Source organism: Aquarana catesbeiana, linkage group LG06 (assembly GCF_042186555.1).
Source record: "Aquarana catesbeiana isolate 2022-GZ linkage group LG06, ASM4218655v1, whole genome shotgun sequence".
NCBI classification, from domain to species: domain Eukaryota; kingdom Metazoa; phylum Chordata; class Amphibia; order Anura; family Ranidae; genus Aquarana; species Aquarana catesbeiana.
Window position 1 is genome coordinate 107,081,856 of NC_133329.1, and position 21,401 is coordinate 107,103,256.

Below are 21,401 nucleotides of genomic sequence, written 5' to 3' on the forward strand. Positions count from 1 at the left end.
GGGGGTGTGGAGTATAATAAGCTGGGGGAGGGCAGATATCAGCAGTTGTATGTATAATTGCACTTTTTTGCAGAGATCAATCTGCCCAATGTGCAGGCACTCACAGATGCTATGTCTCGCATGGTTACCAAGGTTTGTGAAAAAAAGGGGATGCATTGATGGTATCAAGAAGAGGCATGGAAAATAAAGGGGTGTTGCTTCACAGAGAATGGTGTAGAGTGTTGGAGTATCACCCCATTGGTGTCATTGCCATAAGTGTACCCTCCATTTAGCATTCTAGTAGCTGGGTGTAAAAATACCCCCCCCCCCCCCCAGCATTGATGTTCAGTGGTCCAGCACCCCCACCCCTCCCACATATATGCACACATAAAATTAGAAAAGCTGCCATGCCTTACCGCTTTCTGAAAATGCTCGTTGCCTGACTGTCATGCTGAGCCTCTTGTTTCAATATTTTCTGAGTCACTGACTCAGAAAATATACAGAAGTATGCAGATAAGAAGTTCTGGCTTCACTTATGGCAGCTTTTTCTGGATTCTTGACAGGTAAGCAACTAGCATTTGTGGAAGGCAGTGGAAAACCACATATTTCTATCATGGCAAATTTCCTTTACATTAAAAGTATGCAAAATCTTGAGACACCCCAGTCTAAAAATGTAAATGTTACTTATCAATTGGAAACCTGAACCTGGGATGATGCACACAACCTCCTTGATGAAATTAAGTTGACATCGGAAGTTCCACTTCAGATGTTTCCCTATCACATCAAAGGTCCCACCATCACATCAGAAGTTCCCCCTTTTGCACCAGAGCTTCCCTTCACACCAAAGTCCCCACCATCACATCAAAGCCCTCCTTCACATCAGAAATCTCCCATCATGTCAGAGGTCTCCCCATCAGATCACAGTCCTCCCTTCAAGTCTGAGACTCTGATATGTAGGCAAGGGCTCTATTGTGATGAGAGGCCTTTCTGTTCATTAAAAGTGGACTTCTGTCTTCTCCTGAATGCTGGGGTGGCATTGCATGTCTCCTGCCCTGGATCAGCCTGCCCGCCAGCACCATAGCAACAAATAACATTGTGTGTCCTGGCCAAAGAATGTCATTGGTTGTTATGGTGCTGGCGGCCGGCCCATCAACACAACCATGGCAACTTATGATGCTGATCCAGAGCAAGCTCTGCCTGATGCTCATGGCACCCTACTGAAACCCAAATGGCACCCTGGCTGACAAACACAAATGCAGCCAATATAGGAGATCCAGAGTAGGCCTTTATGTTGCATCTGGTATAAACATTTATATAGTACGTAATACCATTGCTACAAATAAGATCAATAACAAATCAGTATATTGTTGCAGACTGGTTAAGTAACATGACTTATAAAAAACGTGCTGCATACACAGGAGAAGCACACTGAATGGATTAGCCTTGAATGTCTCTATTGTGTTTCCTGTGTGTCCTATAACCTGGAGATCCATTAAACCGACCCTTTCAGAAAGAAAGGATAGTGCAGTCCTGCAGAGAATAGAACGCTCGCTATCGCCCTAGGCCATGGAAATGTCTTTTATGATGGAAAATGTGGAGCGAACACTGAGAGACCCAGCAAGCTGGGTTAGGGGAGTGTATGGACTGGGAATGTGCGGCCCTTGTAACCCCGACCCTGTGCTGATTCCAGTCAGCCTGGTGCCGAGGTTCAAGTTTCACTCTGGAGAATGAAAGTAGCCATATTTAGCATGAACTTGTACTGGCCACGAGGGAAGAGAAGGGAGGGGTGGAGGAAATAGCGGGGCTATAGAAAAAGACAGCAACCAATGTCTGAGAAGGAGAATTATTAAGCTCTGCTGGAAAGGGACATCCATAGAAAGGCAATCTACATTACCGTGCACTAAAATATACAGCAATTAGCCAGATTATTTGCCACCTGTTCCGCAGACAGGGTATGGCTTCTACAATTAGCTTGGTCAATGTAAAAGTGCATTATTGGGTGCTTTATATAGTCCTGAATAGCAGCAGGGGGCACTTTAGGGTGATGGCTTATAAGTGTCAGCCTGCTATATTCCTGTCAGTGGCCGTCACATGACGGCGACCATGCCGCGAACACTCCAGATCGGCCATTCAGTTGAACGTTTTGCGCTGTAGAGATCCAACAAGTATGGGTTTGTTTCCCTACACTAGAGACAGTCCGCAGCATTCTTGCCTGTCTCCAGCTCTGTATTTAAAGAATTTCAAGTGGTGCAGTCTCCAGAGCAAATTCTTGCATGGGGATACGTTTTTACTAAGATATGTTTGTACCATTAACTCCACAAGGCCTCGCTCAAAGCAGACTCTTTCGCTAAACCTTTGACAATGTAGTCCAGCACTTAGCTAGTTAATGATTCTAAAAAAAATGGCTTTGCTGGCTACTGTAAATCAAAGGTGGGTTCTTAACGTTCAGATTAAGGGTGCCAGGGTTACAATAACATTTCTCTGAAGGAGGAGACGTGTTGTGACACAGCTGTGTAATAAACGTGTTCGTGAGGTCAGTGCACCGCACCACACGCAGAAAGAAATTCTGTCTGGTGTATATACATCTGTCTCTTCTATGAAACAAACCCTTTGTGATGGAGTTCTTCCTCCCCTTTATACATAACACTAGCTTTAAAATGAAGCCGAATGTAGTCAGGAAGGACTGACCCAGCATTTAGTTTGATGTAATATTTTAAAGTGTGGTCTTGTATTTTGAATGTGCTAGGATCCTTCAACCTATGTTCCATAAATACAATTTTCGTGTGTGTATGTATGTATGTATATATCCCTGTAGTCATATCCGACTGCAATTTTACGGGCCAGCTCTCCGGGCACCATGTCTGATGCTTCAGAGTCTATTCCATAGTATTTTCTTGCCCAATTTTTTCTAAAAGGTAGGTCACCAGGTCTTTGCTCCACCCTCCCCAATTGCTCAGTAATGGGTCAACATGCAGAACATTATAACATGCACATAGCCAATTGGTACACACCTACAAGGGCCAATTAATCTACCAGCTTGTCTTTAATGTATGGGAGGAAACAGTAGTTCCTGAAGTAAACTCCCACAAGCACAGGAAGAACATGCAAACTCAATGTGGCCTGGTTAGGATGCGAACCAAGAACCCTAGTGCTGCTAGGCAGGGGATTCTAAAGAATAAACTTACCATTCAGGCTTTTCCAACTCTCAGTGATTCTGTGGGCTAGCTCTCTGGGTGCCATTTCTGATATGCTTCAGAACCTTTGCCACAAAATTTTCTCTGTATATTTATTACAACCCTCTCTAGTTGCAAAGTTTGGGACTGGTATGTGGAATGTGCATAGACATTCTAGGGCCAATTTAAAGCGGGGTTCCACTCAAATTTTTAACTTATTCTTACCCCCTTCAGTTAATTGCATAGATGTTCAAATGCCGCACGTTTTTTTTTTTTTTTATCGCTGTAATTACCTTTATATTGTACTTTATTGTGGCACTTCCTGTCTCTCCTCCCATGGGTGTAGGCATGTTTATTGCCTTTCCCTGGCGCCGCACTGTCTCCTGGGAGCTTAGTGTCAGGCTTCCCAAGATTCAGTGCGGAAACAATGATCATGCGTGTGAACAAGCTGTGAATGAACAGCATTCACCGCATCCCGGAAATCAATGCTTGTGGGCTTCACATGCCCACAAGCAAGATGGAAACAGCCAACATCACATTTTTTAAGTTATTCTTCAGTACGAAAACAGACAGAAGCGGAAATATTACACCCAAACTGTGAGTATTATTTTGGGATTAGCAAAGTGTCTCAATGACCTAAAAAAAAAAAAAAAAAAAAGATTGGTCGCCGGACTCCCACTTTAAGATAGGAGCCAATTAACCTATCAGCATTTCTTTGGAGCGTGGGAGGAAACTGGAGTAACCAGGGGAACCCATAAAAGCACAGGGAGAACATGCAAAATCCATGCAGGTTGTATCCTGCTTGATATTCAAACTGAAAACCATAATGCTACAAGGTAGAGGATTATGATGAATGTATGTATCCAATCACAGGCAGGGGGCAAGGAGGTGACCCAACTGTATTGCTAAACTTTGGTAGACAAAAGTCAAATCAACCTTATTTTTCGACCATTGTGATGAGAAAATTCTAAGGAGCAGAATACAAAAATTTTCTCAAACGAACAGGTTTTTAACAGCAAATGACACCCTGGGCTCAGAAGAAGTAGTTTGCATGACCCTTGTCATTATTCAACCTAGAAGACTAGTGGTGGAAAGAAATTACTTTGAGGGACATCTCTGGATTGAAGGTGAGTATCGCAACAAAAGCAATTTTTTTTCTATAACTGGGCTGTGAATTTTTTGTAACTCAAGTTCTGCCTAGAGGCTGAATATTCAGAGCTGCATAAGCCCAACTGGTAAAGGTTTTCGTTGCAGCTTATTATATTGTATATATTATATTGTCTAATTTATTTTTCTGTCTTCTGCTCAGGTCTTCATCTCCAAAGATGACACAGCAGATGAAGGACCTCCAGCTGGCACAGACTAAGAAGCCGCCAGGGCCCTCCTCGCCCAATGCTGCCAAGAGGCTGTACAGGAACCTGTCTGGGAAGTTCCGGGTGAACTACACATCGTTCGATGAAAGCAGCTTGGCGGCGCGAAATGAAAAGGAGAGGCTGCGGAAGTCATCCCTTGTATGTCACTTCAGAATATTGATGCTGATGAAAGAAGGTTGATTTATGAATGGATAATGAGGGTGTCAATGGCATTTACCTTAATTTCCACACAACTATAGATACATAGCAGAAATATATATCACGTCAAAAACAGGTGAAATCTGTAGAAAAGTGAAGTTTTTATTAGGAAATGGGCAAACTGGAGATTGTATGTCATGTCATAAACTTTTTTTTCTGGTTTTGGATAGAGGGGTCAGGGATGAGTTAGAAAGTTCCCTTTACTTCCTATCTATTAAAATGACTCTAGCTGCCCATGGTTGGCATTGAGTGCGTGCTGCACATGTGTGGCCAGTCACATGTTTTCTCACAGCTAGAAGGTAATTGCGCGTGCATGGTTTGTTTCCAAGCCAGTTGTGGGCAGATAAGGTGAAAAATGTTGGAGCACGCTGTGACAGCCCACTGGTTGCCAGCCACTTATCTGGAGCATACTGTGGGTGCCCTCCATACCACTGTGCCCAGGGCGACTTCCCCTCCTGCCCACCCCTTGTCCCAGCCCAACATAGGACGATTAATTGCTAAAGCAGGAACTACATGTGCCACCTGTCTGGCTATGCAGTGTGAACAATACATGTAAATCACAAGACTGAGTGTACAGAATAAAAAATGTTTTGGCAGGTAAACCATAAGCACATACTGTATGTCTTTAAGTGTGTATTTAGCTTTTAGTCTGGTGTTTTTCTTTTTTCAGGTTCATTCACATATGCCTTTTATTGTAGTTTCAGGGGAATTCTGCACTCTTTGAAGCAGTGGAAATGCAAGATCTTGATCGGGTACAAGAATTACTGAAGCAATATAGTGTGGAGGAGCTGGATCTCAACACACCAAATAGCGAGGGCCTGCTTCCACTAGATATAGCGATCATGACCAACAATGCACCCATAGCGAAGACGTTACTGCAGGCCGGAGCAAAGGAGAGCCCACACTGTGAGTAATGTGCACGGAAGGGATGCTCCATTACCGCTACAGAATTCTTTATGAAGGGTTGTTATGCTAATAGTAGTGTAGCTTTGGTTTCAACCACACAGTTTATAGCTTAATTTATAACCCATTATTTCTTTGCAGACAATACTACTTCAGTGTTCTCCACTCTGTCTCTTCACTGCCTCATTATTTATACCAATGGCAACATTATTACGCGGCCTGTTTTTATAGGGCCACAGAACATAAATAACAGGTTGGTTTATGTGTAAATGTTTCAGGAGTTTATAACAAGTGAAGATATTTCAAGGTAAACTCCAGGCAATTAAAACATACATGGGGGCTGTGCCTGCAATGCAAAGGTTAATAGCTCATTTCGTTTAGGGGAGTGGAGAAACCATTTTACTGATCCTCTGCGTCCCCATGGCGTGGATTGTCCCTTGGTGTCCTCACATCCAGTGCAAGGTTTTGAACCCCACTCTAGTCTTGATGACACTAGGAACCTAGACCAGTGGAGCATTGGTGTGCAGATGCTGCAGGGTTGGAGGAACTGATTGCAGTGTGGGCACAGTCCCATTGCAAGGGATCATTGTTATTTGCCTGGAGTTGGGCTTTAAAGCTAAACTCCAGTTGGGCATGTAAATATAGCATTAAGGCCTTACATTCTGAAAGTCTCCCCGGTGGAGGGCACTGGCAGATGGTGTTTTTTTTTTTTTTTGGGGGTGGCAAACAAACACACCCCCCCTCCCCGAGCGGGGCCAGCAGCACCTCCCCGCCTCCCCCCGCTGTCTGCCAGTTGGTCCTGCACTTGCCCCATCTAGGCTGGTAGCGGGCAGCAGCTCCGTGTTCTCTCCTCCATCACAGCGGCTTCCAGACTTCCATCGCCTCCTGTCCTCCTAGGCATCCAATAGGATAGCCTGTCCTTTCAGCCAATCGGGTGACAGGTCTCAATACCCGCTTCCTGATTTGCCAGGAGGAGGATCAGCGTTACAATTGCCAATATTCTTCTCTGTTGTAACACACCTGGGTGGGCTCTATTCGCATTCTCTGCGCCCTGAGCCCACTCTATTTTGAAGCCTTTTTAGAGCCTCTGGCTCTAATCAGGTGCTTCAAAAAAACATCACCACCATTGTAATTCATGCATCCGGCGTCCTGCAAGAGGCCGGACGCATGGATAGGGGAAGGGGGCGATGGATAGGGGGAGCGGCGCCCATGAGCCCTTAATGGACAAGCTGCCCCTGGTGGAGGGGTATAGCGTAATAGCCAAGTGGCTCAATTCATTTGTTTTGTGCTGTGTAGTCCCAGCAGGCGTGTGGTCTGCAAAGACTGGTCCACATCTAACGCTGCAGACCAGTACCATTCAAATCTATGTTAGCGGTGTCTCTGGTGGAGCTGCCCCTTAATTAAGCAACTATGGGAAAAAGTAGCGCAGAGACACATTTCAAAGATGTCCCCCATTGCCCCTTCTTTCATTCTGTATCCCATGCTTTACTATATAAACCAAATAAAATGGGTAAAGCAAAAAAAAATAAAACTAAAGCATGCTGGAAAAGCTTTCACCCTTCTGGCTAGTGTTGGAGTTTGTCGCTCTGCCTGCACACATTCCTATTGGCCCATCACTATTCAGCAGGAATGCACAGGAGGCACGGCAAAGGCTTCAGGAAGTGGTGAAGGATTGCCTGTCAAAATAGCCTGTGATTCATCCATGACAATAAAGGTGCATACACGTTATACCTGCAGCAGTTTTCCCCCTTCTTCCGGCGACTGCTTCTCTTTAAAATGCTGCATGTGATTTTAGATGCTTTAACTGGAACCTGAAAGAGCATCTATTAAATTACAAAATACTTGCTAAAAAATCTGAAAACATATGTTTTCACATCCCACAATAATATAATTGTGAAACTATTTATTTATTTTGCCATTAATTAAAGCAGAACTAATGCTAGTTAATGAAGAACTGGCAACCTTTTTGCTCATTATACTCGTTTAAGTGCATTATTTTTCTTGCTGGAATGACTTGTGCTTCTTTCGTACATCATTATTGTTATTCGGTAGCCATAAACAACGTTGATGGAGGAATCTCCACTGCCAGCAATTGTATTAAGCAGCTGTAGGAACCATGACTGCCTTTTGGCACTGCCAAACAGTGACTGCATCTGATAGGATGCAGTTATTATTAGACCGATAATTTTCTACTTACCTCGGTCAGCTTTTGTTGACCTAGGTGATGCTTGCAGGCAATGGCGTCCCTGGGGGGGGGGGGGGGGGGCAGAGGGGGCCTGACCCCCCCAATATTATACTGTGCCCAATCATGCGCCCCCCAATTTAAAAAAAAAACATTTTTTTTTTTACAAAAAGGCAATGTCTTTTTGTTTGCATTCGTAGCGGATGCGCCACATCTTACTCGTGCCACCTCTGGAGTAACACAGTCTCTATTGAGAGGTAGAGCGTCCCCAGTCAGCTCCTGCAGGTGATTCCTCCCCCTCCCTCTGCTCGCTGACACTGCATAATGCAAGCGCTCACACAACCACGGCCGCCCGATCTGCTCCTTCCCCTGCATCTTCATTGGCAGGGAGAAGAGCGGGTTGCAAGAAGGACTTCACCAGAACTCTCAGTTACTGAAAAAACAGACTAATTTCTCCTGTCCTTAGGACAGGAGAACCAGCCTGTAAATTCCAAGAGATGCCAGACCAGCGCTGTCAATAGCAGGGGCAGGACAGCAAGAGCGGGCTGGGGAACCCCACAGTGGCAGAACACCAGGGCCCGGTGGCAAGACAACCTTTGCAACCCTGATAGTTCTCCCACTGCTTTGGACCCTTATGTTTTCTTGGTATGTTGGTGACATATATCTCTTGTTTTCTGCCACCCTGGGGGGCCCCAATACAGTAGGAGGGGAGCTCACTGCAGAACATGTGAAAGGGCCCGTTGTGGGATCATAGTAAAGGGCCCCAGGATATATATATAATTGCATTTTATAGTTGCCCCCCTACTTTTGTCCCTGTCCCCCCATGTGACCCCCCTAAATATGAAAGCTGGAGACGCCACTGCAGGGCTCAAACTTTGCCAGATTCAGCACAAATCAGCTAAAATTTGATCAGTCTATGCCGAGCCATAGTCGTTATCACACCAGGAATGAGGTTTGTACAGAACAGTCTATACCACTTACCTGCCATATTTTACCCTTCTAGTTATGAGCTTGGAAAGTCGGTCGCTCCATCTGTCCACGCTGGTGCGGGAAGCTGAACAAAGAGTGAACGACCTCACTGCTCAAGTTGTTAACGAAGCTCCCAATGCAGATTGTTCTGAAAAAGAAAAGCAACTGAAATCCTGGGAGTGGCGATATCGGCTATACAAGCGCATGAAAGCGGGATTTGAGCATGCACGTAAGTCAGGTTCATTAAAATGTGTCAAGTTTTCTTTGGCCTGTGTGACAGATTTAGGCCTGTTTTGCATGGGCTTCAGCTTGTATAAGAGCAGTATGAACAGCAAGCTTTGACAAAGCATTTGCAGAGCTTTCAGCAAGCTTTGTTGAAGCTTTTAAAGTACCATTCAGCGCCAGTTTGCAAATGATGAACAAAGATAAAGGAGTTGGAGCTACAAAACATGACATAGATAATGATTCAACATAATAAATGGTGCAAAATAACCACTTCCCATTCCACGTATAGTAATATGATGACCACAAGGTGGCTCTCTCATCCTGGGCGGCCGTCATATGACGTCCTCGGCTTCCCGGCCGTCACTCGCTGCATCACTCGGGAGCTGATGCGCGTGTATGTCCGCCGGGCACCCGTGATTGCTTGTCACAGAGCAGGGATGTGCATCTGTTTGTGTAAACACACAAATCCACGTCCTGTTAGGGGAGAGGAGGCAGATCGCGTGTTCCTTGTATATAGGAACACCGATCGGTCACCTCCCCAGTCAGTCCCCTCCCCCCACAGTTAGAATCACTTCCTAGATAACACATTTAACCCCTTGATCACCCCCTAGTGTTAACCCCTTCCCTGCCAGTGACATTTATACAGTAATCAGTGCATATTTATAGGACTGATCGCTGTATAATTGTCAATGATCCCAAACTAGTGTCAAAAGTGTCCAATTTTTCCGCCGTAATATCACAGTCCTGACGAAAATCGCAGATCGCCGCCATTACTATCAATAACCTATTTTGTAGGCGCTATAACTTTTGTGCAAACCAATCATTATATTGCAATTTTTTTTTTACCAAAAATATGTAGAAGAATATATATCCGCCTAAACTGAAGAAGATTTTTTTTTTTTAATCAGGATATTTATTATAGCAAAAAGTCAAAGATATTCTGTTTTTTTTTCAAAATTGTTGCTCTTATTTTGTTTATAGTGCAAAAAATAAAGATTGCAGAGGTGATCAAACACCACCAAAAGAAAGCTCTATTTCTGGGGAAAAAATTTCATATAGGTACAGTGTTGCCTGACCGCGCAATTGTCATTCAAAATGTTACAGCGCTGAAAGCTGAAAATTGGTCTGAACAGGAAGGGGGTGAAAATGCCCAGTATTGAAGTGGTTAAACCATGTGCAAATTGCAAACTGTAACAGTCCAATGTGACAATCCCAACACCATATAAACATAATATAAATTCTTCTAGTTGGATGTGTCTTCAAATAAATTGGCTTCACCACGAGTGCTCATGAGGTAGATGGCAACTCACCAAAGGTGTTTGACCATTTTTTAAGGTAGATCAAAATGCGCTTTAATTGGATAAATCCTGGGTTTGCGTCTCTCCACTTTGGGACTCCCTCTGGCATAGACTGGGGATGTGGGAACAGACTCCACCAGGGACACAAAGAAGAGCTTTATGGTGTAGTACCTTTTTATTTAAAAGGATTTAAAATTAGAACATAGGTTGCACTCACATGTGACTGTGCCAATCCTGGCACTAAGGTGTCTACGGCATGTGTGGATGAGTATACCAGGCTCGTAACGGTGTGTGATCCTCACCTCGTTCTGGGTATACTGCTTGGTTGTCACCAGTGGCGGCCGGTGGTAATTTTTTTTTTTGGGGGGGGGGGGGGGGGCGGCAAACAGTATGTTTGCGCCACGAGCCCACCCTATTTTGAAGCCTATTAGAGCCTAAAAACACCCCCGCGGCTGTAATTCAGGCGCCCGGCATCCTAAACGTGGCCGGACACATATGCTACGCATGATACTATCTATTATACATACAGGGAGTGGTGTGGATAGAGGGATCGGCGCCTGGGCGCCCCTAATGGACAGGCTGCCACTGGTTGTGACATATGGGACCTGTAAATGACAAATCCCAGCTCCAACATATGTTTCACCGTACTGGCGTCATCAGGAAGCCAGTACCGTGAAACATACAATTAAAGCGCATTTTGACCTACCTTAAAAAGTGGTCAAACACCTTTTGGTGAGTTGCCATCTACCTCATGAGCACTCGTGGTGAAGCATTTATTTGAAGACACATCCAACTAGAAGAATTTATATTATGTTTTTATGGTGTTGGGATTGTCACATTGGACTGTTATAGTTTGCTATTTGCACATGGTTTAATATGCACCATTTATTATGTTGAATCATTATCTATGTGATGTTTTGTAGCGCCAACACCTTTACCTTTGTTCATCATCTCATTTGGGTTCATACTCTTTCAAAGGGGCAGCTACGCGATTTAATATCACTAATCAGGCGCCATCAACAGCCACATTGTTTTATACCCAGTTTGTAAATGAACACAGATCCTAATGGCAGTGTTGATTGCCACTTTAAGCAAGCTGTTAGCAGGCTTTCAACAAGCTTCAAGACGTTCTAAAGCCTGCTAGCAGGAGCCAGGAACTATAAAAGGACTAATGTCTTAAAAAAAAGCCAGTGGTTGACCCAGCAGGTACCACCTATAACTGAAATATCAGTTTTTGGCGGGCTGACCTTTCCTTTTTAGATTGGATCATAACTGTGTATATAAGAAATCTTGGTCTATGATGAAAAATAACTGAGCTTTTCTACTCACACTGGAAATTTATTCTGCTCCTTCTTGCAGGGGTTCCAGACCCTCCAACCAATGTTCGTCTGGCAGTAACCAGCAGCACCACACTACAAGTGACATTCCAGGAGCCATTGAGTGTCAACTCTGCTGTTGTCACAAAATACAAAGGTAGCAACTCTGTGCAATAAAAGTTCTCATGTTTTCTCAAGATTTTGTTTTCATTTTTGTGAAAGTATTAGGCCAGATTCACATATTAATGCACACATATTAACACTTGGGGTTGATTTACTAAAGGCAAAAAGACTATGCACTTTGTAAAGTGCAGTTGCACCAGAGCTTAATAAATGAGGAAAATCTTCAAGTGATTGTAAAGGTAAATTAAAACAAAAAACAAACATATTATACTTATTATCCTTTTGCACAGAGTGGCCCCGAACCTGCTCTTCTGGGGTCCCCCGGTGGCTCTCACGGCTCCTCCCCACATCTGATAACCCCCTTGGAGAAGCACTTCCCCGAGGGGGTTACCTTGCGGGTGCACTCCTGAGTCCAGCATTTGGCATCCATAGAGGCCAAATGCAGGACTCGGCCCCGCCCCCTTTGCTCGTAGTCATTGGATTTGATTGACAGCAGCGGGAGCCAATGGCTGTGCTGCTATCAATCTATCCAATCAAAAGCCAAGAACCTTAGGCAGAGAGACAGCACGTCCCCGCCGTGAAAAAGGTAAGTAAAATGGGGGGGCTGGGGGGGGGGGGGGGCGGTCACTGACAGGTGTTTTTTCACCTCAATGCATAGGATGCATTGAGGTGAAAAAACGCGAAGGTTTACAACCCCTTTCACTCTGCAAAGAATACCCAATCACGTGCAAGGAAAATAAATAAACAGCATTTTTGCTTGCACATGATTGGATGACGGAAGTCAGCAGAGCTTCTGCTCATTTACTAAGCTCTGGAGCAACTGCTTTTGCAGAGTGCAACTGCACTTTGCAAAGTGCACAGTCTGTTTGCCTTTAGTAAATCAACCCCCTAGTATTTTCTACATTAAGCCCCATACACACTATTAGATTTTCTGCAGATTTTTGTCTTCAGATTTACCAAAACCATGTAGTGCAAGGGCCTGCCTGATTGCATACAAATTGAAGCTCTTAAGGTTTGACCTCATATTACATGGTTTTGGTAAATCTGAAGACAAAAATCTGCAGAAAATCTAATAGTGTGTATGGGGTCTTAGGCTATGCTCACACCTTTTCTTACTTTGCAGGCTGCATTTGCGTGGGCACAGCAGCCCTTTCATTTATATGGGCTGTCGTGCCTCGCACGAACGCAGGGAAAAGGTCCTTGCACCTTTCCAGAAATCACAGACCGCACGGGAACTGCAGTACAGTGCGGTTCCCACTGCTGGTGCGATTTCCAATGTGGACAGCATGCCATTAATATTAATGGCACCCGCTCGTGGGTCCTGCATTTTGTGGGTGGGTGGTTGCAGCTGCGAGACAGAGTGCACCCGCACAAGTGTGAACATAGGCTTAATGTGCATTGCAATAAGGCATTGGTAAGGTAGACCTTTTACTACACCGTCACCTTTCTGTTTTCCAACACACCACAACAGATCATTCACATCTTTCCGTAGTCGTGTGTTAAAATGGTAAACCATTGTGGCACTTGTTGGGGTGTCACTTAAAATGAACGGCAGAGAATCACACAACAGTTTGCCTGAAGTCCCGTTTAGATTTGCGCAGTGTGTTAACACGTGTTATGTAGTGTGTTTATGTGCATCTTGTCATAGCAGCCCATTGTTATTAATCGACTGCTAATGCACCAAACAATAAACAAAAATCGGACAGGTCACAAATTTTGCGCTGCGGTCGTGCGTTGGCTTAGTGCGCATGTGCGTTATCTTAGCGCTTAGAGGTGTTATTCAGAACGAATGACACCGCAGTGCAGCAACCCATGTAATGTTCCCACTATGCAAATATGTAAGCAGGTCATTAGTGTTTGTCATAAAAAAGAGGACCGTTTTGAATTATTTATTTTCATAACATATAAATGTTTTAATCTTCTTTTCTATTAATGCAGCTTTACAGTTGCTATTGTTTTTGTTAGATTTTTTTTAATAACAGCTAGTTATTAATTTATCACAGATGTAAATATCTAATTTAGAAATAATTGCACACAGTGCATACATGTCTCTTTTGTCCAGAATGGCCATCAGTATTAATCAAGCAAGAAACCCACTAGAAAATCTATCCTAGGTCCTATTTTATTTGATAGATTATGTAATAAGCAAAGCACTTTGTTTCTTTGTTATTCTGCAGTGGAATGGAGCTTATCATCTTCATTCTGTCCAAATGTGGGAGAGGTGGTTATCGAGAAGCTGAGAAACTTGCAGTTCAACATCAGAGGTCTTGTTTCAGTAAGTAACCCATTGCTTATTTACAGTATAAATGTAGATGCAAAGGAGCTAACTGGCTATAGGACTAATTGTACCCTGATACTTCAAATGCCCTCTCAGATTCACAGGGAATGTTTTAAAAACTGAATTTTGCCCCTTAAGAATATGTAAACATTTAATATTCATGATATATGCCTGCTGTACCATGTACTTGTCTTAAAAAAAATATCTTGTGTCTTTGTATTGCTTCCTTTGTTTGAAATCCCTGGTGCTCCTGCCAGTCCCTCTGCTTTCCTACTAAAACTGACCACACTAAGCAGGAGAACACACCATGGTTAGTTCTCTACCTGTACTGGGAACTCAATGTGCTCTCTTCCAATGATCAGACTTCTGCTGACATGCCCCCTCTGCAAAGCCATTCAGTGGGAAGACCAGTGTGCTGCTGTCTCTCCCCCCAGCTCTTATGCAGCTGAGAACAGAGGATATGTGATCACATATAAAACAGGGGGAAAAAAAGGTGTTTATGTTTTTTCATTTATATCAATACACAAATGTTTTGCCTTTCATTCATATTTGTTGTTTTACAAGGAGAGGGTTTACAATCACTTTAATGTTATAAAATGTTTGAAGTGACCCCTTTAGTAAATCAGCCCCAAAACCAAGCCAGCTGCTGTTTTTTTCCTAAAAAGTAATTTTTCTTTTTCCATATCTTTGTTACAGCCATACTTGAGCTTAAAGTAGGCCTACACCATATCTAATTTCAATATTACTTTACCCAGTTAAGGATCTTCTATAGTATAAGGCCAAACGTTCGTAGACACATTACTAGAGTTGGGCAAACGGTAAGAGCTGAGCAAAAGTTCGGCCCGAACATTGCTTGTTCGCTCGTTTGATGAACAGCCGAATTTGCAGGGAGCTGCACAGTGCATTCTAAGCCCTGATTGGGCAAAGCTTTGCCCAATCAGGGCACAGTGAATAGCTGGTTGTTAAGGAGCGGGCCGGGAAGCCGGCTGTGGCATCCTTAACAACGGACGAGTCATCAGCTGTCAATGGGCCTCCCCGCTGACAGCTGAATGAATAAAGAAAAAACTGCCAGCAATTAGAAAAATGTTTAAAAAAATGGCAAGGGGGAACCCACCCAATCCATACCAGGCCCTTTGGGTCTGTCGACGGGGTTGTTGGGAAGAGGCCCTTGTTCCCATCAACATGGGGACAAGGTGCTTTGGACATGTGGCCTGGTATGGTTTAGGAGTGAGGGGCGCTCGCTCCCCCCCCTTTTCCTGGACTGCCAAGCTGGTATGGATTGGGGGGACCCCCACGCTGTTTTTTTTTTACATTTTTCTATTGCCGGCAATGGTATTGTATTGTCATTTTTTTTCTTTAAATTTATAAATGTCAGTTTTGCTGCAGCAGGTTCTATACACGGTTCAGATGCACCACTTTACAGGCAGACTAAGGGGACCCCCCAGGCACTAACTTTAAATGAATTTTTATTGTTTCACTTTAAACATCATTAAAATCACTTCTCCTGTAAAAACTATCTTTTTAAAAAAAAAAAAGTTGCATTGATACATGTCCCCAGGGCAGTAGCTGGGCCCCCATACCCATTTTATGGCCATTAACTTGCATATAAGCCTTCAAAATTGACACTTTTGACTTTTCAGGTTCGGTTCTAATAGACTTTAATAGGGTTCGGAGTTCAGGTCCGAACTTTTGCGATGTTTGAGTGTTGTGGTGCAAAACCGAACCGGGGGGGGGGGGGGGGGTATTCGGCCCAACTCTACACATTACCATCAATCCTACACAATATGAGCTTGTGCATGGACATCCCATTTCAAAACCATGGGTATTAATATGAAGTCAACCCTCTTCTTTTGTGGCTATAACACCATCCACTCTTATGGTAAGCCTTTCCACAAGATTTTGGAGTGTGTCTGGGGGAATTTGTGCCCATTCAGGCAAAATAGCATTTTTCTCGTTAATAGATTTTTATTGTTTTTCAACAAGTACAGACTTGGAAAGAGAAATAAGACAACATGTACAGATAGTACAAGAGTACAAAAGTAAGGTGGAGCATCCATTAAGTAGACTTGAAGGAGCCACGCAGGGCTCTACAGCCAACAATGAACCCGTAAGTGGTCAAAAGGCAACGCTATGTTAATGCATGGTAATCACTCGGGCGCACGCCCGCCGCGTATAGTGTACCCGTGCTGGTCTCCCGGCGACTGTGTCACGGAGCCTCAAGGCATTTCCCCATTCTGGCTTGTGTCATGACAGAGATCACTGCTCTCTGTCATTGAGAGCAGTGATCGCTGTCATGTGACTTGAAGCCCATTCCCCCCACAGTTAGAATCACTCCCTAGGACACACTTAACCCCTTCATCGCTCCCTAGTGGTGTCATTTACAGTGTCATTTACACAGTAACCAATGCATTTTTATAGCACTGATCGCTGTATAAATGACAATGGTCCCAAAATAGTGCCAAAAATGTCCGATGTGTCCGCCATAATGTCGCAGTCCCGATAAAAATCGCAGATCGTCGCCATTACTAATATAAAAAAAAAATAATAAAAATGCCATAAAACTATCCCCTATCTTGTAGACCATATAACTTTTGCGCAAACCAATCAATATACGTTATTGCAATTTTTTTACCAAAAATATGTAGAAGAATACATATCAGCATAAACTGAGGAAAAAAAATTGTTTTTTTATATATATTTTTGGGGGATATTTATTATAGCAAAAAGTAAAAAAGAATGTGTTTTTTCAAAATCCTCACAATTTTTTTTGTTTATAGCGCAAAAAATAAAAACCGCAGAGGTGATCAAATACCACCAAAAGAAAGCTCTATTTGTGGGAAAAAAAGGACGTGAATTTTGTTTGAGTGCATGACCGTGCAATTGTCAGTTAAAGCGACGCAGTGCCGAATCGCAAAAAGTGCTCTGGTCAGAAAGGGGGTAAAATCTTCAGCGGTTAATCAATCATTTAGTATAAGTTAGTATTGTTGCGGCTGTTACTGCGAAGCAGAGGTTTATTTTACATTTCTCAATTAAACTTCCACAAAGCCCTTTTGTAGTGGATTATTCACCCTCAATTTTTGCTCTGATGATAGCTCTAAAATTTGGGATTTTCCCTCACTTTTTGTCAAGTAACCAGCCACAACAGGAGCAGCACATTCTATACCACAAGTTAGCATTTCTTTGCCTTCAGTTCTCTTGGGATGGGAGGGTAGACTTGAATCAAAGTAATTGGAAGAAACAAATTCCAGCCTACATTTTATTGCAGTTTTTTGATGAGTTGGCAAGAGTTAGAAAATCAGGTTGTTTTTTTTGTTGTCATCCCCTGCCCTGTTAAAAAGCTTTCACCTAACTTCTTATCCATCTGATAACGTGAACTGTTAGACAGGACAATTCAGTTTGTTGCTCACTGTGGAATCTAAGGGGTTAATCCTCCACATTGTGTATAAAAGGCTGTTTGATCCTGTCTTCTCTGATCCTCCCCTTCTTCCACTCTCCCCAATCCATCTCTTGATAGTAGAGAGCCGTGGGGGCACTCTGCACATGCTCAGTTTGGTATGTATTGCTAGAGAGTTTTTTTTTTTTTGGGGGGGGAGGGTACATGTGATCAGGACAGGGACAATCAGTACTGTCCAGACAGAGGGTCAGAGGTCATGGAGCCTCATAGGACAGTCAGAGGAGAATGGAGAAAAGCTCCTCCTACAAGCTTTAACCAATGCTCGGCCGGTCACTGATAGAAGTCACAAGACTGCTATATACTGCTGATGAGAAAAGGTATTTAGCTGTTTATATTTACTAAAATAATTGCATGTCCATGTTCTGTGTACTGTGGGAGACCAGATATAGTGAATGCAGGGTCCTGGGTTTAGTAACACTTTAAATTCTATTGGCCACAACACGGTCCAATCTGGTGGGTTGTGTTGCACCAGGCTCAACTGAAAAAAGTACTACATGCCATGAACTGGCATAATAGGAAACAACGCTTTTTGCCTTGTCTTATTTTGGCCAAGTCCACCCAATGCCGTCCCTACGCCTTGGGTGGACTGGGACTGAAGAATTGTCTCAAGCAGCCAATGCTGCACCAGAGCAGCCAATCAGATCTCCCTTTTCACTTTAAAAGAGCAAAACCAAGAATCTAATTGGTTGCTGTGGGCCAACACAAGCTGAGAAATTTATTTTCTCAGCCATTTTGATGAAGCCAATTCTTTAGAATATCCCATCCACAGTACTGAAAAACCTCAAGACACACTGCTAACTCTTACTCATAAAACCTTGTATGAAAACATGGGTAAAGTTGGTCAGGAAAGAAATCATTTTATAGATTATGTAGTATGCGGGCTCTGGGACTTCCATTAGGTTCTAATCTTTTTTACTAGCTGTAACTGACAACAACAGCATATTCTCACCAGAGCCGTCCCGTCTGCGTGTGCAGTCTTTCTGAAGTGCAGACGGTGGCGTAGCAGATGGGCTGTAGACGATGCAGCAGGTGAATGCTGATTTACAAGTCTTTGATACTTTCTCTGGCATGGGAAACAATTACAAGGCTCTCAATGAGATCTCGAGCAGCTCAGCCCCTTTACAGACAGTGCAACATCAGTGTATTTTCAGATAATCTTCTTTTTCATTTACTGAGTCATCCATGGTAATAATTTAAAGGGGCAATCTCCCACCATGACTTTCTTGATTTGTAGCCCTGTTCCCGTCTAACGCTTTTTTGGCACCCCTTCCCCCCCCAGCATCCCTACCCTTGTAATAAATCAGAACTTGGCCATCCGCCACCTACACAGATCAAAACCTTCTCACCAACTCCATAGCTAATTGGAGAACAGGAGCTGGGACTCCACTCAGTCACCTTTTCCATCTCCGGGACTCAACCCCTGCAGCTAACAAGGTCATAGGCTGGTTGGGGGTAGAGAGCGGAGTTGTTTTATCTTTCTGAGAACTGCATGACAGCTGTCTCTGTATCGTCATCCCTCACCCTCTTCCAGAGCTGCCCCAAACTTCCAGCCATAATGTAGCCACTATGTAATATCATTTTACCCCAGGACCATGCTGCATCTTATAGAATGAGCTATGTGAGAAGGACTCTGTGGGTGAAATGAGTATAAATAGGAATTTTATAGGTCTTTAAACAATTATCAAAAAGAAAAAAGTCAATACAAAATCCAAAGTCTGTCTCCTAACTTCTATTGTATAAGAGTTGACAGTTTGGGAACACAGCAAAGGTTTTTTTTTCTTGCCAGGATTGCAAAAGACAGGACGACGGGAAAAACAATATCATGGAGAATAAATATCACTTTATTACCATTTGGAGTACTTAGTGATTTTGGTCAACCATTTTTTGCATATAAAAACATTCTTTTGTGTTTATGTGAGCATTTAGTGCAATACAGTATAAACAGACATATTTTCTTTCCATCTCCACAGGGTAGAAGGTGTGGCCTGCCCTTGGTTAAAGGGGAATGCCTTGTCATAGATGTTGCTTTCTAACATTTCCTTATTAAATGTGATGTCTAAATTTAGCAAGACGCATCTACATGTTAATTTGGAAAAACAGCAAATTATTTAGCTGTATCTAAGTGATATAAGTGTAATTGACATAATTGTTGACTTCATGGTGGTTACTGCACGTCAAACTGCTGACCTGCTAGGATTTTCATACAGAGCCTTTAAAGCAATTGTTGTCAAATTAAGAATTGCAGAGGGGGCCTCAGCTGCAGCCCTTGACATCACCAAATGGCTGCACATAATGTTCAGTACATGTAATGCTACAGACACTGCAGACATACTCGAGCAGTGGTTCTCAACCACCTGGCCATGGTCCACTGCCGGGCCATGGCCTTCCATCTCCCAGGTCTCCAGCCAGCTGCAGATCCCTTAACCTCCCACAGTGCCCCCCAGTCCCCCTGAGAGCCCCCGGCCTTCACAGTGCCACCCAGCCTCCCACAGTGCCCCCTAGCCTGCTGCAGAGACTCCAGTCCTCTACACTGCCTCCAACGGTGTCCCACAATTCTCTCTCCCCCAGCTTCCTCCAGATACCTCATCCCCTACAGGGCCACCAAGTCTGCCGCAGAGTCTCTTAGTCCACTCCACAACCTCCACCAACTTTTTTATTGTTGGGGCATGAAAGGTTTTGGAAAAATTTACCAGGTCTAGGCCTCAAAAGTAGACAGATTATGGACATGCTAAATGTTTGGTTGGAGATTGGTGACATGCTACAGAAGACAGTGATAGATTGGGGACATATTACATGAAGCTAGTAGAGATCACTAATGCTATTACCCAGGTTCAAATCAGTGCTCTCACATTCTCTCCACAAAGTGGTGGGGTCCAACGGACATACAACAAGAACCAAAGTGGTGCATATGGCCCCTTGGCCACAGGTTGGACACCAGGGCTCTTACAGTGAATAGTGCAAAAACAGAGAACAATGAGCATGTGTCAGTTTTGTGGCAAAAACACCTTATTAAGAGATGTCAGAGAAGAGTAGATTGACTGTTTCAAGTTAGGGTGTATGTATCAGCAACAGTACATTTCTGCAATACATCTCTGCAATACCAGCATCGTTCACAATGTTTTATCCCTTTAAAAAAACTGGAAGTAAAAAAAAAATACCTGCTGATCCTGCCAGTAAGCTCCTAACTTCTGGGGAGACAACCTTGCCTTTGCTACACTGAAAACCCAAGCAGTGTTGTCAGCTGGACTATGAAAATCAGGTTTAAGCAGGGGTTAGGTTTTTTTAGGGTGACCATGTCCTATTTCCTATTTTGTGTAGGCTGGGCTCCTTTACCTAGGACAAGATAAAAAGGAGAGAGAGGAGATGTAGAGGGGGCTGATGGGAAGAAAGAGGATTGGAGTGCTCCTGATGTAGTAGTGAGGTGCCCTGAGAGTTTTCCCATTGGCAGGCCCTGTCTGGCTCACGTGTACCTCACGTGTACCTCCAGGGTCAGGATAAAGAGTACACATGTGCAGAACGGAAACATTTGTTTTGTTTCGGAATTTGTTTAGTTTAGTTCATCAATTTTCTAACACATTCCAAATTTTAGGAAAGTTTTTCATTAGGATTCGGCCCTTCGGGTCTGGTATGGATTTTAAGGGGAACCCCATACCATAATAAAAAAAAGACCATACCATATGGCCTCAACATCAGGGGAGTGCTTTGGGGCAGGAGGCGCTCTCCCCTCCCACCTTAAAGCACCTTGTTCCCCTGTTAATGGGGACAAGGGCCTCTTCCCCACAATTCTGGCTGGTGGTTGTGGGGGTCTGCAGGAAGGGAGCTTATCCAAATCTGGAAGTCCCCTGTAGCCTCCCTGGCGGCATGATTATGTCAGATTTTTGCGTCTCAAAGCAGTACAATTGTTTTGCATAGAAATTTGGCATTTTATAT

The 21,401-nt window shown here is 43.6% G+C and overlaps 1 protein-coding gene across 3 annotated transcripts in view; it reads left to right on the forward strand.

Annotated features, from left to right (window-relative positions):
- Positions 1 to 21,401, forward strand: part of LOC141148841 (ankyrin repeat and fibronectin type-III domain-containing protein 1-like) — a 582,481-nt gene that overhangs the window by 437,937 nt on the left and 123,143 nt on the right. For all 3 annotated transcript variants that reach the window (XM_073636627.1, XM_073636628.1, XM_073636629.1), the window contains 5 exons: positions 4,462 to 4,663; positions 5,422 to 5,629; positions 8,812 to 9,006; positions 11,660 to 11,773; positions 13,917 to 14,014. In XM_073636627.1, coding sequence (XP_073492728.1) covers positions 4,462 to 4,663; positions 5,422 to 5,629; positions 8,812 to 9,006; positions 11,660 to 11,773; positions 13,917 to 14,014 — 817 coding nt within the window. The remainder of the gene's footprint in view (positions 1 to 4,461; positions 4,664 to 5,421; positions 5,630 to 8,811; positions 9,007 to 11,659; positions 11,774 to 13,916; positions 14,015 to 21,401) is intronic.